The 20724-nt window shown below is 37.5% G+C and overlaps 1 protein-coding gene across 2 annotated transcripts in view; it reads left to right on the top strand.

Annotated features, from left to right (window-relative positions):
* The first annotated feature begins 2145 nt into the window (after window positions 1-2145).
* The window catches only part of LOC107197522 (proline-rich protein 5), a 47931-nt gene continuing 29352 nt past the window's right edge, over window positions 2146-20724 (top strand). The window contains exon 1 of one of the 2 annotated variants that reach the window (XM_022671658.2): window positions 2146-2403. Coding sequence is in view for 1 of the 2 variants with exons in the window: in XM_022671657.2 (XP_022527378.2) it covers window positions 17972-18069 (98 nt within the window). In the remaining variant the exon portion in view is untranslated. Of the gene's footprint in view, window positions 2404-17676; window positions 18070-20724 lie in introns of those variants that run through there. The other variant, XM_022671657.2, reaches the window with a different exon arrangement.

Raw genomic sequence — 20724 nt, 5'->3', positions numbered from 1 at the left:
AACAGAGTCATTCAGAGCGTTTTGATGAAAAATCTCCATTTAGAGAAGGAGTCACCATTGTTCACGGTGGAAACAGATGGAAACAATTTGAACAGCTACATCACAGATGATAATTACATAAAGAGTTAAGGGACAAGTTGTCTGAGATATTTGTTTTACAATAGTTTTGATATTAGAATTTGGATTTAAGCTTAGAAAATGTTTTTGTACTAAGAAGAGTGTGATAAAATTAGAATATACTATGAGGACCTTTAACATGTTTAAACATATGAACGGTTGTTCTTAATTTCAACTATATTGAGAGATATATGTGATCAAATTCAATAAACAAAACTAAATAATTTGCTTTCTAAAAATAATTAGTAAATGTAATTAGTAGAAATGCCATATTTTCATAAAACCAACAAAAAATATATTCTGGTATTTACCTCACTGACTGAACTATCATCAGTTAAACGTTTCCAATAACCATCTACCTTTCTCTGTTCTCGACTGGGAGAAAGATTTCCCATTAATTCATAGAAAATTTTTACAGATATGGGTTGTTTTAGAACATTCTTGCTTGCACAGCCAATAGGTTTAAGAAGATCCAGCCCTATATAAAGCAGGCTCCTCCAAAATCCAAAAGCAGCAGTTTTGGTAGGCTAATAAATTGGCTACATGTACATTGTGGACATTGCAGTCCCTGGTTCATTTTACCACCACAGTGAATTAATCTCGGTTGGTTTCTTTATATAATTAATGAGTTTTTTCAAACTCTGAAATTACATTGCAGTTACCAAATCACATATATACTTGCCACAGTGGGAAACCAACTATACAGAATACTTAAATATGTTGTGTCTACAGATTGGATCTGAAAGGGGACATATTTATGCAAAAACTTTTATGTGCTTTTGTATTTCCACTTAGCTCTTGACGGCTCCTGTAAACACTTTAAAGGTTCTACAATGCATTCCACCATGCCGAATCTCTCGGCTTCCCGTGTGGGTGTGTTTTTTTAATTCAAATGATGTAACTTATATTTCAATTTATCTGTATTTTTCAACATAACGCAACCCAGCATGCACCGCGGCACGTGGCAGCTCTCTCCATTACAATGAATAGGATGCGTTTAAGGCTTAAGTGATAATGGATATGCACTGTAAGCGTGAAAAAATCCATCCATCTGTTATTTGGGAATCAGTTGAAAGAGTTTGGTGTCTGGAATCATATGTTTCTATTAGCCGTTTTGATTCCTCACTCGTTGTGACTTCACAAGGAAATCTGCATAGAACCACCCCAGCTGGGGACCAAGGTCAGTAGACATTAATTCCAGGTTGATTGTTGGTCCTGACATCAGATGACGAAACTTTTATGTCAGGATAACGTCTATTATACCACAGTTAGTTTCTGTACCTGTTGTGTGATTGGCTGTGAGGCATTCTATGAGGGCCATTATCAGCCGGTAATGCACTGTAACCAAAGCTTGCAGTGTGAATATTAGAAGTTATCGCACTCCCTCTCCCTCACCATCACCCACCACCAGAGCCTCACCTATAGATCAGTCGAAAAAAAAAAACATTTCGGTCTGCTGGTTGAGAACCTCAGACAGAACACAATGTCAGCAAATGAAAGAGATGTAAGTATGACTTTCAAATGATGAGTTTTGTGCTTCTATAACAGTTAGTATTTTGTCATTTAGCTGTGGTAAACCCTCAGCAACAGTTTGTTAAACGCTCATTGTGAAATGGACTGAAACCGGCAAAAATTGGTGAGTTGGTGAGATCTTTTTATGTGTTATCCCTCATTCTGTATTCATATTTGCATTAACCTGAACTGGTTTGTCTACCTGTGAAAAGGACGCCACTGCAGTCTGAGCAAAAACAGTAGTTTTTGGCTGCAGAGCAGAAAACACGCTCACGACACACACTGCACACTGTCGAGAACAGACGCGTTGGTTTTCCCGCCCATAGTCCCACAAGCCCCGCCCTCCTGCACTAGCATTGGCTGAGCGTTCACATCAAAAGGGGTCCGCCAACAAATAACCAACCGCAGTGAGAGATGCGGGGCACTACTGGCCAATCAGCTAGCGCTTAGGGCGGGGTTTGTCTGAATACGGGTGGGATAAAATAACGCAGGCTAGACGAGCATCTGGGTATCTGTGAAAAACACACACACACGAGGAGATACAATCAGGACAGCGCTATCTACACACTCACACACACACACACACTGCGCGCGGGCTGCGTGCTTCGTGCTCGGCTGTTCGGGCTGTTTGTGGTAAATTTGGAGCGCGCCCCTCGCTGAGCTGAGGCTGTTCCTGCTGCTGGTGAAGCCGCGGACCGGGGGCAGCGAGACGCCGGAGCACCGCTGACGGGGGACATGTAGACACGGCTGGGCTCAGGGGAGAGACTGCACACGGTGGGTGTCTGGAGCTGATGATGCTCGAGCACATCTTACCTCTGGAGCTCGAGCTCAGGTGCTCTAGTTTCTGTAGGGCTGTAAACAGTGTGTGAATGTGCGCCATGGCTGCGTGTGTGTGTGTGTGTTTGAGGGGATGGGGGTCTCGGTTTTGCTTTCAGAAACATCCTGTTAGAAGACTCAAGAGAAGCTGACAGGTAGTGAAGGGGGCACAGCTCTGTGAGAGGGGCGGCTCCTGAGGTGAAGGTCAATAAACCAGAAGTTTTGAAGGTTGTGGGTGGTTGAGAAAAGATATGGGCCTCATGCTCAGCGGTTGAGAAAAACCACTTAAGTGGGTGAATGTAGGTGAGAACTGCTGGGTAGAAGAAACTGAAGAGTGTTTATATTCAGATTGGAGGCAAGTAGTTAGGCATGTAATTTATGGTTAAGTTTAATGTGAAGATAAAGGGGGGGGGGGGGGGGGTGTATTGTTGTTGTTTTTAATGTCACTCAGAGATTAAACTAGATTAGATTCAACTTTACTGACACGGAGGAAATACAAGAGAAGTACAAGTCAATGAAAAGCAGTAGTATTAATAGTATCTCCTTTTAGTCTCTTTTCTAGCTTTTTGTATAACAAATTTACAAACATTGTAAATCATATTTGGACTCATATATTTAAAAAAACCTTTATTATTTGTATTATTTTATAGTGAACCAAATCATCAAATCTCATAACAAGATATTTCATAAACAGTGTATTAGTATGTTTATAGTAACCAACCTTATTAATTATGCATATGGCTTCCTTTTTGTAAGAGGATACAGCATTCACTGCTGGGTTATTCATTAGGGATTAATAGGAAGGAAATGCAATGAATATTAGTCAAACTTACAGTGTAGTTCAACACCTATTTGACATTTTTAGCAGAAAAAACTTGCTGTTATGCTAAATATAGTACTTGTACATAATTATCTCTGTATATCGGAAGGTTTCTGCAACACTGTTTTTTAACACCACCCACAAACACACACACTTATTTGAACTTTTTTAACTTCAATTTAAACAAACAGACACACTAGTAATGAAAAGTGATGAAACCTCTTAGTTGATGAAATTGGTGACATATCTCTTACCTTCCTTAATAATTTAAGCAACTTACAGTATGTTGACATAGGGTTACATATGCAATACACACATCAAACCAGATCCTCTCTTATTTCTTTATTTTTTAAAGATTGGTGAACTGGTAGATATGGTCTAAAGCACATCGCTGTCATTGGCAGGCTGGACAAGTGGACAGTCATTTACTTTCAAAGAGTTACAGAATTATTTATGTGTAGATTTATAAAGTGAATAGATGGTCACACTGTGGCTAGCGACTCCGACATATCAAATGATTACAGCCAAACTAAAAGAAGAGAGCCAGAAGGTAACACACAGACATAAGGGCACTCTATCATTCATTTTTTGTGTGACAGTTTCATCCAGAGTGTCTTACATTTGAATTATGTTTCACAGATAAGAGAATGTAGTCTTACCCAATGTAGTCTTGCCCAATGACTTCTTTTGTAGTGTGTAGTGTGTAGTGTGATTTGTTTGGTCGACCAAGGGGACTAAGTCCTAGTCTGCTAAAGGGGAGGGCGGTGTTGTTAGCCATTATGCTACCACATTTTACTTTGTTTATATTGCTCGGCATATAATACTTTGGAAATTACTACTACTATGGATATTGAGTTTGACTTCAAACAAAATAAGTTAAAATAGGAGAAAAAAGAGAATGGCAGTATTACATGTGGGAACACTTTACTTCCTGTTGCATTCCTTACTGTACTTCCATAAATCTGTATGTCCCAGAAATCATCTCAGAGTGTTGTTACAACCCATTTATAACTCTTCCAGGCCATTCATAAAAGCAGCGCTTTCCACTAAGTACTTGTGAATCTGAGACTGCCACACACTTAATTTGGGTCAGTACTGTAATTGTAATTGTATGATATCAGCTTAGACTGAGGTGTGGTTAACTGACACACTGGAGCTCATCTAAACCCACGGAGGGCTGCAGTTCTTTATTCCAGCATGTCTCTTTATCTGTGCTTTCTTTCTTAAGGTGAAGAACCTTTTGGGTAAATTGAGTGGTGTGATGGAGAACTAAAGGGTGTATGTCAGAAGGTTGTGCCAGTCAGTCAGTGGGTTAAAATGTTTAGCTAGTCACACGTTTTAGCCACTAGACGGCATCAGAGTTCAGTGCCTTTTAAAACTGAAGTTTTTATTGTGTTACCTGTAGGAATGTATCATGTTACTGATATAAATTCTGCATTTAACTACACTTTAGGATAGAGCATTAGGATGGGCTTAATTTATGGGCTTACTAATGTGTTAATCCCTCTATTCCTCTCTCTTATAACTGCATATACATACAAGAATAAGAGTATTTTTTTTGTTTTTGTGAACATTTTGTGAAGAAATTTTCTTTATTAATTTATTTAATTTTTCCAAAATAAAAGAGGATACAGTCAGTGCATCTTAAAATTTAAAAATGGGTTCATACAGTTCATATTAGGGGTATGCCCTGTCATATCTAACTTTTTGACACAATAAAAAAACTTCCTTATTGTGATAACACAATATAATAAAAAAAGCCTATTTTTGTATTACTGTATTTTCTTTCATTAGTTTGTACAATTTATATGCACGCAATACATATGCTGCAGTTTTTGTTACATTTTTTATTTTGCTACACTATCATTATTTTATACAATATCAGAGTGGTGAGTTACTGTTTACAAAATGGACAAATATTAATAAAATTTAATTTTTTCTGCTAAAGGTATAAAAACAGTGTTCTATTTGTTAAAGAAAACATTTATATTTATTTGGTTGCTGTAGAATATTATTAAATATAATTGAAAAAAAAAAAAAAACAATGTTTCGCCAAAGTATGCTGAAATATCATGATTTTATTTTAGGGCCATATTGGCCATCCCTAGTTCGTGTAGATGTTAAGCTTTAAAAAGCCCTGTTTTTTTCTAGTTCTGTGAAAATGCATTACTGTAAGTTAAAACATTGACCTACAGACATTCAGCGAATAGCTCTGCCCATTCAGATGGGCTATTAAATACAAACAATGTTTTCAGACAGATGTTTAGATTTGACTTGTGTTTAAAACTGATTATTGTTTTAAATAATAGTAAACCTATACAAATTTCTATGCAACACAGAGATTCTGCTTAAATGTCTGAATTTTGTCCAGTTAGTAGTTCTGGTTTCTATATTATATTAATGTTTTGTGTTAGCATAAGCAGTTATATTTATGAAAAACATCAGATATCTATAAACCCCCACAATTTGTGCTTTGCAGTCAGTAATAATGTGAGTACTGATGTATATTGGTACTGTAAAACGCTATTTACACAATCACAATATGTCGCCTTGCTTAGTATTGCATATTGGAATGTACTGAATCATAACCATCGTATCACACTGGGAAGAATACACAGCACTACTGTGCTATTTTGTTCCTGCATGAATTAATGAATGAACATACCTCTTAATATTGTGGTGTGTTGTATGAGTGAGTACAGAAGTGTGTGTCTCTGCATGGAACGTCATCTCTGAGTTGAGTCTTTTCAGCAGTGAGTGTGTAACTTGTGTTTTGACTCCAGCTTGCGTAATTGCTCGGGGAAGCGGCTGCCTGGATTTTTGTGTCAGATGAGTAACAGAGTCTGGCTTCTCAGACAAGCTAATGAACTTTACACTACTAACCAGTAGTGGTTGTTGCAGATGAGGACGTCATCTTCACAGTAGAACTTCACAGTAGATCTTCACAATAGAGCTTCACAATAGATCTTAAGAGTCTTTCGCACAGCGCACCTGTGTAGATAAAATAGGTATGAATATCTGACGGTTGACTGTTGTCAGGGTTCTAAATTAATCAGTGGCGCACCTGTGTTTTCTGCCACCAAAATAAGAACACGACAGATATTTACCTGACCACACCTTACTTCCAGACCACCACCTTTTTACCAGATTACATTATATTATGCAATTAGCAGTATGCCCAGGGCAGCAACAATGGGGACACTTGTCTCCCTATTACGTTTCTATTATGCTATGCTCCTAGTCAGTGAAGAAACACAATGATTTTAATGCTGGTATTTTAAGGTAAAATGTTGCATGATGCTGCTTTAAAGAAAAAAGATGTGTTGCTATACTGTAACATGCATATAAGATTCAAAGAGTGTTTTTTAGTGTAGCTCATATTCAGGTAACATCAGCTAGAGCAGCTAGGCTACTCTATCTGTGTCTTTTCTTGTTTGGTCCAGACCTTCAGTTTTATCTGAATTAAAAAGTAGCTGTGAAAGGTCCAAAATTTGGTCAGACCTAAAAAGGTGGTCTTGGTCCAGATAAACTGAACAGTGGGTTTGTTTGTAAACCTTTGTAAACTTATTTTGGATGGTTTGGACCTTTGGACCAATTTCAGAAGTAGAGGCCGACTAATGTCACCTTTAAAATAAAATAATGCATGTGTCACACAGCAGCATTGTGCTTTTAAAAAATTGGGTTTGTGAGTTCTGTATATACAGTAACTGTAAGTTAACCCTTATTTATTAACAGAAATAAAATAAATCACAGGGTAATCTGTTTCATTCTGCTGCATGTACTGTAACGGTGTCTCTGGCGGGGTTCTGTTCTGTGCCTGCTGCTAAGCGAACGCTAGCGTGTGGGGAAAACGATGACTAGTCTATGTACCCTTTTCAATGTCACATTCAGTTAACACCATAGATCATACTATTTGAATGTTGAATACTGTTTGGAAGCAGGAAGTTGGAATACAGATGCTAAACTCAGTTTTCTTTAAAACTAAATTTTGTTTGCTAGGCAGATGTTCCATTGATAATCTGTAATTTCCAAAAAAATATGGAATATATGGTTAGTAATATTATCTGAGGTAAAACATGTGTAGCATTTGTTTGTTGATCTTATCTTCATGTGGCCTAGATACTAAAGGGATATTGTTGAAGTTTAATGTTCAGAATGGGCCAGTTGAAGCCATGCTGACTGGCACTTGTTTTTAGGCAAATCACAGTAATTTTACATCACAATAAGCTGGGTAATAAATCAGTTCTTAATCATTTCTGCCTCAAATTTTCAAAACTCCACCATCTGTCAGGATTCAGATAAGCGGCAGCTCACTACTCAGTTATTGTTTGCCTGTTTTTCCTCTCCACTGAGAGATACCCGAAAGTGTAGTTTGCCCAGCAGCGCTGAGGTCCCTGCCTGAGCACACACAGGCTGCTGTGTCTCCAGGAGCAGACTGGAAACCTTTTGAAATCCCCCCTCTCTGTCCTCATCTCTGAAACTTCTGAAAAGCACAGCAAGTTCTCGTTTCAGTCGGCTGGATTTGTCATTTGAATCCTTGCACTGATGCTAATGTGAAAGCATTGCGTTGTTTTCTTGACTTTGTGAGGACAGACACGCTCACTGCACAGACCTTTCTGCAGTCCCTCACCAAACTCCTCATCAATTATTCACCAGAGTGTATTTTTAATACTCCTTCATGGTTGTGAAACTTTAATTGGGAGCCAAAGTACTCTCCCAGGCCCAGGTGTGGTACAGCACCTGAGGATTGTGGGGTTGTGTGTGTTTTTGTGTTAGGGCTGCTTTTTATTGGGCATTCATTGCAGTGTTCAATGAAGATGTAATAGCAAATAGCAAAGGTACTAAATTACAAAAAGCACCTTTCACTGCTGAGTCAAATAAAAAATACATATAAACATAAACTACAAATAGCTTGTTATAACTTCATATTATGGATGGGGCAAGATATTGATATTGTGATATATCGTATCATTTTGGTTTGCAATGCATTATTGATATGTGGTGCCTAATATCTCAATAAAAATGAGAATAAAATCTTAAGTAGGCCTAAATAAATGCACAGTATATTTCCAGAGTTGGAAAATCTATAGTCAGACATAAATGTATGAAATGTGTGTTGGATTTTTACAACTTGAGTTCAGGGGTAGATACACTTTGGTGATGTTATTTTTGTCAAGGAGCGTGATTCAGCTCTCCTGTTGTTGGTTCAACTTTACTGCTTTGTTTTCACAACCAATCACATTTCACTTGACCCATGTAAGGCAGGTGAGGCCACCATTGTACTTGTAACACTTAACATAATAAATGTATATATTATTTCCATTACTTCTGTTTATGTGTGTATTAATAATTTTCTAGTTATGTCATCATATTTATTGAATATGCGTTGTTCACTGTAGAGTCAGTGATTGCTCAGTTAGGGTGTTAAGTAAACCTTTTAGTGAAGGACTAAATTAGTTGGGAGGTGCAATTTACTCTAGATGGGATACAAGTTTAACTTCCAAAAGAGTTTTTTTTTACTACTGAAGATTTTAAACAGTTCAACACTGGCCACTGTGCTCAAGGCAAAGCAATGTAATATCTGAGATTTTGATATAATTGGACGAGGGTGCTTCCTGTGTAAAGATTGTTCTTCTCTAATCTGAGATTGGAAATTTAGGAGTCGTGTGATTTTAATTGCTGGCCATCGTAGCTTTTGTAGTGTCCATATTTTATCCATTCTTTACATAACTTTTATTTATTTGAGAAAGATCAACACCAAATAGAGCTTAGGTGTCCCACAAGTTTACTTGTGTGTTCAAATTGTTAGTTTTCTTCGAAAACTAGACAAATATGTCATGTCATGAAACTACACATATATATATATATATGTAATATATTTATATATATATGTATATGTATATATATGTACTACAATATATATATATATATATATATATATATATATGTAAATATATACATATATGTATATGTAAATACACATGTATTGTAATTTGTGAAAAGTGAAAAGTACATGGACAAATGCAGTGGGGAAAGTACTAATAGAAGTTTTTTTTAATCGACATGGGTAAAATTATGTCGTTTTTTTGTTCTCAATGTCACTTTCGACTAATTTTTTAATATTTGCCCAGCCTTAGGCATGATGTACACTAGGAATGAACAAAAATGCAGTAAAAATAGTTGGCTGAAACATGTTTTTTTCACAGGTTTTAATTTATTTTGTCAATATTTTACCAGTGCATGTCTCAATGTGTTTTTGTCTAGTTTTCAAAGAAAAAAAATATTTGGAACAAACTATTTGGTATTTTTACCTATTTGGAGAAACACTGGAAGTGTTTTCTTTGCTATCTTAGACTGAATAATTTTGGTTGCCAAAAATGCAGTGCGTCTCTAATGTATATGCAGTAATGTGGGTGATATCTAGAAATATTTGTCAGAATATGATTGTCTTTATATAGATTTAAGAACATTCAGGTTCCATTGGCTTGAAAGCTTTGGCTTTGGTTCTGTATTTTTAGAGAGTGTGAGCGTCTGAATCAACAAGCTGCCGACACAAGTAGTGTACCTCCTCAGACTCTATCCCATCAGACAGAGACAGAGGCTTTTATTCTCTTTAAGAACTCCACATGAGTCTAATTGACCCAGATGGTGGTGTGTAAGTGGTGAGGTTGCTTTCTGCACGTCTCTATAAAGCAGTAGGTTTCATTTCCTCTCTCATAAATGAAGTGCCTCTGCCGGCCTGCACTTTATTCCCAAAAGCTTCCTGGCTGAGAGCATAAATGGTAATTTAAAAGATTAACACCAGCGAACTCGGAGCAGCAGAGAAATCTGAGCCTCATTTCTGCCTTACTCAAGTGCAGAAATCTACTCTGACCACAGAGCACCCAATGACCGCCCGGTCTGCAGCTCTCCACTTTATAGCTAGAGCATGAAAAGCCTGTAATAGCTTACATGTGAGAAGTGTAAAACTTCAGACTGCAGTCACTCTCTCTCTCCTTTCCTCTCTCTCTCTCTCTCTCTCTCTCTCTCTATCCCTCTCTCTGTCTCTTCAGACTGCAGTCACTCTCTCTCTCTGAATTTTCACAGCATAGATCAGAATCTACAGGAAGAGAGGAATGTGGGAAGGGAGTAAATCTGTGGCAGGATGGGAGGAAAAAAAAGAGAGAGGCAGACAGGCAGCGGAAGGTAGAGCTGTGGTGAAATGCTTGGTTTCATTTTGGCTTTCCCACACTGACAAGAGCACAGCTGGTTGAGACAGAAAACCTCTTGATTTGCACAAATCTCAGGTGCAGCTGGTGTGTGGAGTGTGAGCTCATATACTGTAAGTGCATATAATTAATGTGTGAAAAGTATTCATATTCATTTCTCAGGTTGACATAAAGGATTGGATTTAAATGGATTTAAAATACTTTTATAGAAGTTGGAGTATCAACTGCTTTTTACTCAAGTAAAATTGTAAAAGTTCTGGTTTCAAAACTACATAAGATAACATAAGAGGGAAAAATGCAGACAGAACAAAAGCTTAGGCCACGGCACAGGAGCCTATAGTGCACAACCCTTTCCTCAAACACTTTAATGACTGTAATGTTATATTAAAATGTAAATGTTGATAATTTTGGAATGCACTAAGCTTCCTGTTTCAGCTGCATATATTATGATTGAAAATGAATGTATTTTAGTACAATGCAAATATATTAAAGAAGCTTAATTGGGACATTTTGAGATCTTGAGTTCTCTTGAATCACTAGGCTACATATGTCTGCCATGTTCTTGCTGGAGTGGGACATGGCGTGTGCATATACGATAAATCGCTTATAAACCAATAGGGTGTGGGAATGGTATATGTTTAAACTTCTCATTCAACCACAAACAGATTCACATCTGGATGGAGAGATTTATCTGGACTGGGTTTTTTTGATGATGATAAGCCAGACTGAAAACAAGCAGAAATGAAATAGAAGTAAAAAGGCTGATAGTAAAATGTAAGGAGTAGAAGTAAAAAGTTGGCATCTTTACTCCGTTACTTATGCATATGATTTAAAGTGTGTGAGTATTAGTGCTATAGTGTAAGGGCTAGCTTTTGGCATCTGTATTTTGTAGATTCACTCCAGTTCTTCTTAAGCTTAGCCCACTACAGGCTTTTAATATTCTAACTGATGGTAAATATTTTAGAAACCCCATACATAATGCAGTTGATAGAATAAACAGTATGGTGATTATTCTGTAGTGTGGGCCAGGTAAAAAGGTTAATTATATGAGGTTATGTATTGTTGGTGTTGGTGTCTGTATGTAGTGCTTGAAGTGAGCCTGTACCAAAGAATACAGAAGGAAGTCTACATAGAAATATATAGAAAACTTTCAAACACAGTGGTTTGTTTTCTGTTGTTTTTAAACCCCACACACTAGATAGCAGGGCTGCACTCTGTCATTAGGAGCCACCTGTTTGAAAAAAGATCAAACTTTTCTTTACTCTATATTCTGTTATGTTGTAAATATAATAGTGTGTTTCGTAAGACAGGTCTGTTTTTAAAACTTGATTTAAACAGTCAAAATATATTGCTTTGCTTACTATATTGCAATATTGCCTTATATAATGATATGTATTGAATCGCCAAGTTCTTGTCAATTCGCAGCCTAGACAGAAGAGACATTTAGTCCAACAGAAATAGAATCTATATTTTTTATAAAAACCCTTGATACATGAACAATGAAAGAGAAGATATCTCAATACCTTTTGCCTTTACCTATAGTGTAACATTGCATTGAATTAAAGATATTTTTTAACTCATAGTAACTCAATGTTTACCAATAATTAATATCAGTTTTAGCCCCCTCCCCATTTTTTTCAGTAACAAGTAATCTATTGCGTTACTATTTCCAATTCAGTAATCAGATTAAAATTACTTTTCCAAGTCACTGTGCATTACTTTTTTGTAATTTTCCTTAGTAAAAAGATATTGTAGCATCTGGCTGGACGCGTTGAAACGTAATATATTCTGAAAATTGTAGTGTGGGTGTGTAGTCACCTCAGTGCTGCAGCAGCTTGTTAAGTTTTCTCTCTCACTCATTTTTCTTGTTTTAGCACATCCACTCTTTTTATTTTTGTTTCATGACCAAGCAGGCTACAATGAATGCCCAGTACTTTGCTTTAATTTAGTTTCTCATCTTTCTGCTAAAAAAGAACCAAAGTTTCGGTATTACCCCAGAATGGGTAACTAATAAAGTAGCTTGTAAGTAACTTAGTTACTTTTAAAATCAAGTAATCCATAAAGGTACTTTTTAAAGGAGTAATCAGTAATCTGTTATCAGATTTATGTGAAGTAATAATACATGTGAACTCAGCCATTGCCTCTTTTTAAACATTTCAGAGTAGACAGCGCACTCTGAGGAAAGCGCAGCGACTCGGTTTCAGAACATCAGCCCCCAGACGCCTTGTGCTGATCGTAATCACCATTCTTCGAGTGATGTGGGGAGAGCAAGAGAGAGAGCAAGGCCAAATGTGACCTCTCAGGACTCTGGTAGCCAATGGCAAGCTACATGAACAGGATTTAAACCGGTGATCTCCTGATAGTGGCAGCGATAGTGGCAGCGCTTAACCCACTGGACCACTCAGAGCCTGCATAGTGTGAAAAATGGAATGGAAAAAAATGGGAAACTGGAATACAATACCTGCACAAAACAAACATTAATACAACATGTATCGCAATATATAGGCCTTGTATCGTGATCGCCAAATTCTTGTCAATACACAGATCTTTTCTGTGCCCCAGGCCACAAAACACGGTCCATAAAAGTGTGCTTGGGTGAGTTTGTTGTGGAGGAACTTCAAACTCAAAACTTAACCCCATCAAATACCTTTAAAATGAATTTGAATTAAGCTGGCAAGCTAGGTCCCCTCATCCAACATCAGTGCTGACCTTACAAATGCTCTTTTAGATGAATTAGCAAAAAATTCCAGACACCTCTGCTAAATCTTATGGAAACTTTCCGAGAAGAGTGTGGGTGTAATGTGTACATGTCCTAATACCTTTGCCCATACAGTGTAAGTGAGGACATTGATGCCCTCCCCCTCTTCTTATGGGGTTGAATGAGGACAGTAGCAGTGTAACACAGTGTCCTCGTGCTCCCATTTACAGTCTGTTAGCCTAAGGTATGAGAATACATTGGACACCATGTTTATTGTGTGTCGAATTGGTGGTCCACTAAGTGGTTTTCTAGGGGCTGGGGGCTACATTTCAGTAGAAAGAACACATGCACACTGAAAAAAGAGCTGCATTCAGATTACTTTATCCTAGTGTGTACACCATTTCCACATGAATAGTCGTGTCTTTTCATTTCTTTTAACACTCGCTGTGTTGATATAATATAGTTCAGTCACATGGAAACGATGAACACATTTGGATCACGTTTTTCAGTGTAGCTAACCCACTGCTACAAAAGGTGACTGGTAAAAGCTAGAAGTGAATTAAGGCCACAGTTGGCAAATAACACTTATACGTCCATATGACATTTGACACCTTTTTTAATAGAAGCATTTAGCTGCTTTAGAATGAATTCGTTGCTGATACAGATGTGTAAATGCCCACATACATTAGAACTCTCTGGAGCAGATGAACAGTTGTTGGCTCCAGGCTTAATGCTAGGTGTGGGCTAGAGGGGTATAAAGCCCCCAGCATTAGGCTGTGAAGCAGTGGAACTGTGTTCTCTGATGGTAGTCATCCAACATCCTGACCTCACTTTTTGTAGCTGAATGCAATCAAATCTTTAAATCAGTGCTTCAGAAACTAGTGGAAATTATTTCTTCGACAGTAGAGATATTTTTTAAAACCCTTGATACTTTAAAACAATGAAAGAGAAGTGGCTATATAGTGTAAAACTGCATAATACTAGATATTTTTGGGGCCAAAACTGATTTCAATTATTGGTAAACGAGGAGGCTGATTATTATGTATATTTTGGCTGATAATATTGACTATTCATTTGATATAAACAGCTCTGGAATAAATAAAAGACCACTTAAAAAATGGATTTTATTAAATTGAAAACCTCTGGAATATAATCAAGAGGAAGATGGATGATCACAAGCCATCAAAGCAAGCTGAACTGCATGAATTGTTGCACCAGGAGTGGCATAAAGTTATCCAAAAGCAGTGTGTAAGACTGGTGGAGGAGAACATACCAAGATGCTTGAAAACTGTGATTAAAAACCAGGGGTATTCCACCAAATATTGATTTCTGAACTCTTAAAACTTTATGAATATGAACTTGTTTTCTTTGCATTATTTGAGGTCTAAAAGCTCTGCTTTTTTTGTAATTTCAGCCATTTCTCATTTTCAGCAAATAAATGCTATAAATGACAATATTGTTATATTATGTTCAGTTTACTTAAAAATATACCTATAAATAGCAAAATCAGAGAAACTGATTCAGAAACTGAAGTGGTCTCTTAATCTTTTCCAGAGCTGTATAGTGTGAAAAATTACATAAATACAATTCCTGCATAAAACAAACATTAACAAAACATAATATTTTTTTAAATACAACAACTGAACATTTAAACATTAGTACATAAAAAGGAGCAGTAAAATGTGAAAGGATTTCTAAAGAAAACATGTAATTAAACAAATAACCCCCAAAATCATTCACATACATACAGTACATTTATAATTACATTGGATGCTTTAATTTTGCATAAGCATATTTTAAAATATTTAATCAAAATTATTAAAGGTCACTGACAAGCCGACTGTGTCAAACTAAAAGTCCTTAATACAAAAATAAGCCGAAAAAAAAACGTTCTCACTTTTTTCCATTTTTTTTTTTACAAATAACACACGATCTGATTTAGGATGCCAAAACCCTGATAAGTTCCAAAACATGAGTTTTGCAATATGTTACACCAGCACTGATTACAGATTTAGGAGGATGACCAAACTATCACGAGAGATTAATACAGTAGAGCTTTTGCTGTTGTTTCTTCGATTAAATAAACAAATACTATTTTTGATAGGCAGGACAACAAGATGTTTATCAATGTTTATCTCCCTGTTTATCTCCTGTGCACTGATTATCAGTCAGCTTCTATACACACATACAAACAAGCTATTTTTAGGTTAATTTCATAGTAATTTCCATAATTTATATGAAAATTCCCTTCATAGTAGAGTAAACCCTCTGTAGTGAACGGGAATGAGATGAGTGAGTGACCATGCCTGGTAACTGGTAACATTCTTGAACAACTACCTAAAAAAAGGCACAGCTCTCGTTTGCCTGAAAGGGCCTCAACACATCCTCCAGCTGTTAAGGCCGGCGTGAGTCTGAAGTGAAAAAGAGATGAAAGAGTGACGAAAATGAGAGAGAAAACAGCACCCAAGAGGAAGCAAGAAGGAAAATGACAGACAAAGAACAAACAAGAGCCGAAAACTCACGGCTTCCTGACTCCTGTTACGATGAGAAGAGCACTGAGGGTTAATGTGAAAGCTGTGGCATTCACTGATGCTCTGGGTCACGGGGGCTTTAGTGCACGTCCCCATAGATTAGCTTTATATGTGCTGGATGTGGGTCACTGTTTCTGCAGCAGCAAACAGCAGAAAGGGCATCATTATTACCATACTTACAGCACTGCAGAGACTGTTGGCTTTACTGTTAACAAAACCTCATTTTTGACATATATATATATATGTCAATCTTTCTCCCTCTTGCTCTCTGTCCTATATACCTAGAGATCAGATCCTCCTGACTGCCCTGTTTGCCATTCGACTGAGGATGTAGTAGCAGACAGATCTGCTTTTGGTCTGGAAGTGTGCCAGGGCTGCCCTCTGTCTGCTTGTTCCCGACACTGTCTGAGGATCTCAGACCCAGAGCACATCTGAGCCTGTGTGCTAGTGCAACACAGAGGCCGCTTGCTGCACTGATGATGTAAAATGACTTGTGCAATGTACGATTTGTATAATGCAACTGGTATATATTGCATTCAAACTAAAGGGGAACTGTAGTGGTTACAAAGTGCTGAGTTGTTCAGTTTAAGAACTGATACTACTGAGCTGGACAGTGTTGTTGTAGCCAGTCGAAACGGAATGTACCAAAACGACTCCAGAGGCAAGAGTGTGAAAGAAATATTTAATCTCAAACATTTTACAAAAGATATTTAAACATAAAAAAATTAATTAAAAGACCATTTCATCAGCCCATGTCTATGGGCAGTGCATTTGTATCAATTGAGTCTATTAGTAGAACTTTTATAACCGAATTGGGACACAGTCAATATTCGACACAAACACAGGATAGATGACCATTGAAACGGACAAGACACACCTGAAAGAGGTAACAAGTGGGAGGGGCTACACTTGGCTACAGTTAAAACATTAATGAAAAGGAGGGTTAAAGACAGAGACAAATAAAGGGACACACGTCCTGAATGCATTTACATGATTGCATGATCATAATTCGATTACTGCAGTTATCTAATTATTCAAGTCTCCATTTAAACACCATACTCTGATTTCTTAGATGGAAGTAATCAGATAAATATATCTGTATTTTAGCCCATGTAGTCTATGTATACTCTTAATCATGATATTCTCAGATTTCTCAGTCTGTGATTTCAATGTAGAAGAGACCCAGAAATAAGCGAGCAATGTTTAACCCCAATGAAAGGCATGACATCACGCTCAAAGCTGATGTATGGGAACCTAGTCGCTGCGCTTTCCTCCGAGCGTGCTAGCCGCTCAGGCAACAATGCAGCACCAGCAGCTCGAAAAAAGGGGTGACTGACTTCACACGTGTCGGAGGAGGCGTGTGCTCGTCCGCACCCTCCTAGGGTTGCAAGTGCCACTGGTGATGGGGACGCACAAAGGGGTGGGACGATTGGATAGCCAAATTGGGAGAAAATGGGAAAAAAACTGAAATAAATTTATAAGAAATGAAATATGGCTGCTTTCAAGATGGTGGCCACATTCTGGGCTTAGCCTAAAAGATAGACCCCCAAACCCATTGCTGGTGTATTCAGATATGTCATTTTCTCTTTTGTTTCATTTACCTTTCCTTTCTGAAATACAAGGGTGCCCTGCAATCTGGCGTTTAAAGTAGAAATTGTCTTATGATTGTACAGCCGATTGAGTTTTGAGAGCACAAACCACTGTAAACAAGTGAAGCTCTTTTCTTTCCTTTGTGCTAGTGTGTAATGTAGAGACTGCTACACTAGTTTTGGTGCTTTGATTTTATTATAAAATTGTGAGGCGAGTTTAAATATACCCTGTGCACTGGTTGAACCCGAATCTGCATGCTGCACTGCTTTCTTGCATCATGGCAGTCCCCCTTGCTTACTTAGAAACACAGGCTGCCATGAGTGTCAACACACACACACGTTCTCTCTTTCTTTTTCTCTTTCTTTCACTCTGCCTCTCTTTCACTCTTTTGCTCTAAATTCTCAGTAATTCACCTTAAAAAGCACTTCCTGTATTGGTCGATGTGGAGCTGAATTTGTACTTTGTTGGAGTGTGTGTGGCTATAAGAGAGGGTTGTCTCGCGCAGGGGAAATGGAGCCTTCCTCTTCGGCTCTCTCTCACTTCTCTGTGCTCCTAAATCACGACACTGCTCGCTGAAGTGTGGATGAGCCGGTGTGCGGCGCGTCAGACGAGGTCTGAGTGTGGCAGTAACGTCTGGAGTTGAGCTGTCTGCTCCGCTGGGGTTCTGGTTTTGGGGTGAATGCCGCTTTGCTCTCTGTTCTCACAACATCTGTCTGAACCTGTTCCTCTGAACGTATCCATGGAGCTGAGTTGCTATGCACAGATCCACTTCCTGGAGTAAGTAGAAAGTTTCTGCTATGTGTTTGGTAGGCAGTGCTGAGCTGAGTGTGTGTGTGTGCAGGTGCTGAACAGTGTTGTATGTGCTCAATTTGAGCATTATTGTGCAAATTTCACACTATGACAGTTTCTAATGTAGATCTGGGCGATGTGACTAAAAAGTCAAGTATAGATAAATGCTGTTATAAAAACTTTAACAGTAAAGTATAAGTATAATGTTCGAATGTCAGTATTCAACCCTCATAATGTCTTAATTTTTTGTTACACAAGGTGTCCCGATAGAACTTGTGGACTTATTGCATTTTGGGGCTTTTAGTTAAAAATAATCATAAAAAATAACCTTTTTTTGTTAAAATAATCAGCAGATTTTATAAACAACACGTGAACATAAACAACACGTGAAATTTGTTTCTTTTACCTTTGTAAAATCACATTTATGAAAAGAAACGCTATTTGTTTTGTTTATTTTATAAACAAAATTATCAGCAAATGTACAAATGAAGCAAGTTTTTCAAAACCATTGTGTATAATTTATTTAAATTTTATTAGAAATTTGACTTACTCAAGTCAGTTTACACATAACATCGGTCTGAACAGCGCATTAGCCCCTCTAATCACAGCCATTTTCATACCAGCCTATATCACACATGTGGGGCAGAGTTTCACTGTGTGTGTCTGAAACTTCCAATATCAACTGTTAGCAGTCTGAACAGAGAATCACTTCTGCATTCATTTACCTTGGACGTCCGAGACAGAACTATAAATGAAGTTACACTTGCACTTCTGTTTAACACTCAGATATCAGATATCATTGTTAGAACTGTCTCAATTTATGCATTATACAGTATTTTTCACTTGCAAACATCATGTAAACATGTCCACAAATAGAAGTTGGAGAGTACTGTGTGTACAACTTTATGATTTAATGAGACACAAACAAATGGAAGTGCTAATAATCTTTATAATACTACTGCTTTTACTACTGTTGATGTGTGGAGCAGCCATATTGGATTCTCAACTCAGGGTTGGTGAGGCTTTGCTAATAAGAAATCAAACCTGTAAGAGTGTTTCAGTTAAAAGTCCATACTCATAAGTAGAAATTTACGGCATGCAGCAAATGCAGCATAATTAATATATACATTATATATTTGTATAACATATATATATATATATATATATATATTTTTTTTTTTCTTATCTTTAACAATAAACATAAAGCAATTGTACTGTGATATTTCAAATGGCAATTGTTTACATTGTTTGCGATAATGAAATAAAGTGGTCATGCTGCATGCTGCTCCTTATTATTTTTAATTTAAAAAAATATATATTTTTGCCAAATACTTTGCACAAGACTGTATTCTGTTGAGTGACATCTCTGTGCTATGTTCTTTTTTATATCTTGTATCAAATAGTTTTGAATATATCAATATTTACTTGTATATATTGCCGAACCCTAGTCTAATGTGTTTGCAGTACTGTGTTGGTCTGTTTGGCATGGACGTGTGCTGCTGAGCTGTGTGTGTGTGTGTGTGTGTGTGTGGTGTGTGTGGGTGTGTGTGTTGTGTTGGCTGTATCTGTTCTGGCCATGTGTGCCAGCATTGCTGTGCACTTTGTCTCTGATTACTGGAGTGTGAAACCACTCAGTTCCTCTTGCCTGCTCTGAACTGGTGTGAGAACAGAACCTTTCTCTTGTTTTTTTTATACACTATATGGACAAAAATATTGGGACACCTGAGTATTCATTATTTTGTCTTAAATCAATATCCTGTTTTTGTAGTAACTGTCTCTACTGTACTATATTTTGCATCATTGCTGTAAGTTTTTGTTTGCAGTCAGTATCTAGAGTTTTAGTGATGTCAGGATGTTGGATGATTAACACCCACCTCAACCCCTCATCTCCTCCAAAGTATTGGATGGGGAACCATCCACAGCTGCTCCACAGCTCAATGCTGGGGGCTTTATATCCCACTATCATGCCTGATATTCAACATGGTGTCAGTAGGTTCATGGTTGTCTGCTCTGAGCTACACACACACACACACACACACACACACACAAATACACACACTTTATTCCCAACCTTCTCTACGGTTGTCTTATTAATGTTTCACAAAGATTCTGAAGCTCTGTTGCCTTTACCCTTATTTATGCAAGAGAAATTCACTGTGTGTGCGTGTGTGTGTTTGTGTGTGTGTGTGTTCACACTACTGGAACAGAGTGCTTTTCTCATATGTTCTTGAGGGACATATCCTGTACTGAGTGTAAGAGAAAGGGGAAGAACACAGAGAGTGAGAAAAATGTGAAGAGAGTGAGAAACAGTAAGACAAAGTGAAAGACAGAAAGGAAGGATAGCAACAGAATAAAAAACACAAAGATTGACTGATGGAAAGAAACAAACAATGAGAGAAATTAAGAGAAGAGAAGGAGGGACAAAAAGTGAAATGGGGAGAATATTGCAAAAGAGAAATGAAGAGAATAAGAAATTTAGAGGAAAACATCAGAAAGGAGCGAAAGAAGGAAGAGAGAGAAATAAAGAAAAGAGGGGACACAGAAAGAATGGGAAGAGCATGCAACAGTTAGTTAGAGAATAAGATACAGTGCCCTCCATAATTATTGGCACCCCTGGTTAAGATGTGTTCTTTAGCTTCTCAT

Source organism: Astyanax mexicanus, chromosome 2 (genome assembly GCF_023375975.1).
Source record: "Astyanax mexicanus isolate ESR-SI-001 chromosome 2, AstMex3_surface, whole genome shotgun sequence".
In the NCBI taxonomy this organism is placed as follows: Eukaryota; Metazoa; Chordata; class Actinopteri; order Characiformes; family Acestrorhamphidae; genus Astyanax; species Astyanax mexicanus.
The sequence above is the reverse complement of the archived record's forward strand: the minus strand, read 5'-3'. Positions and strand labels throughout refer to the sequence as shown.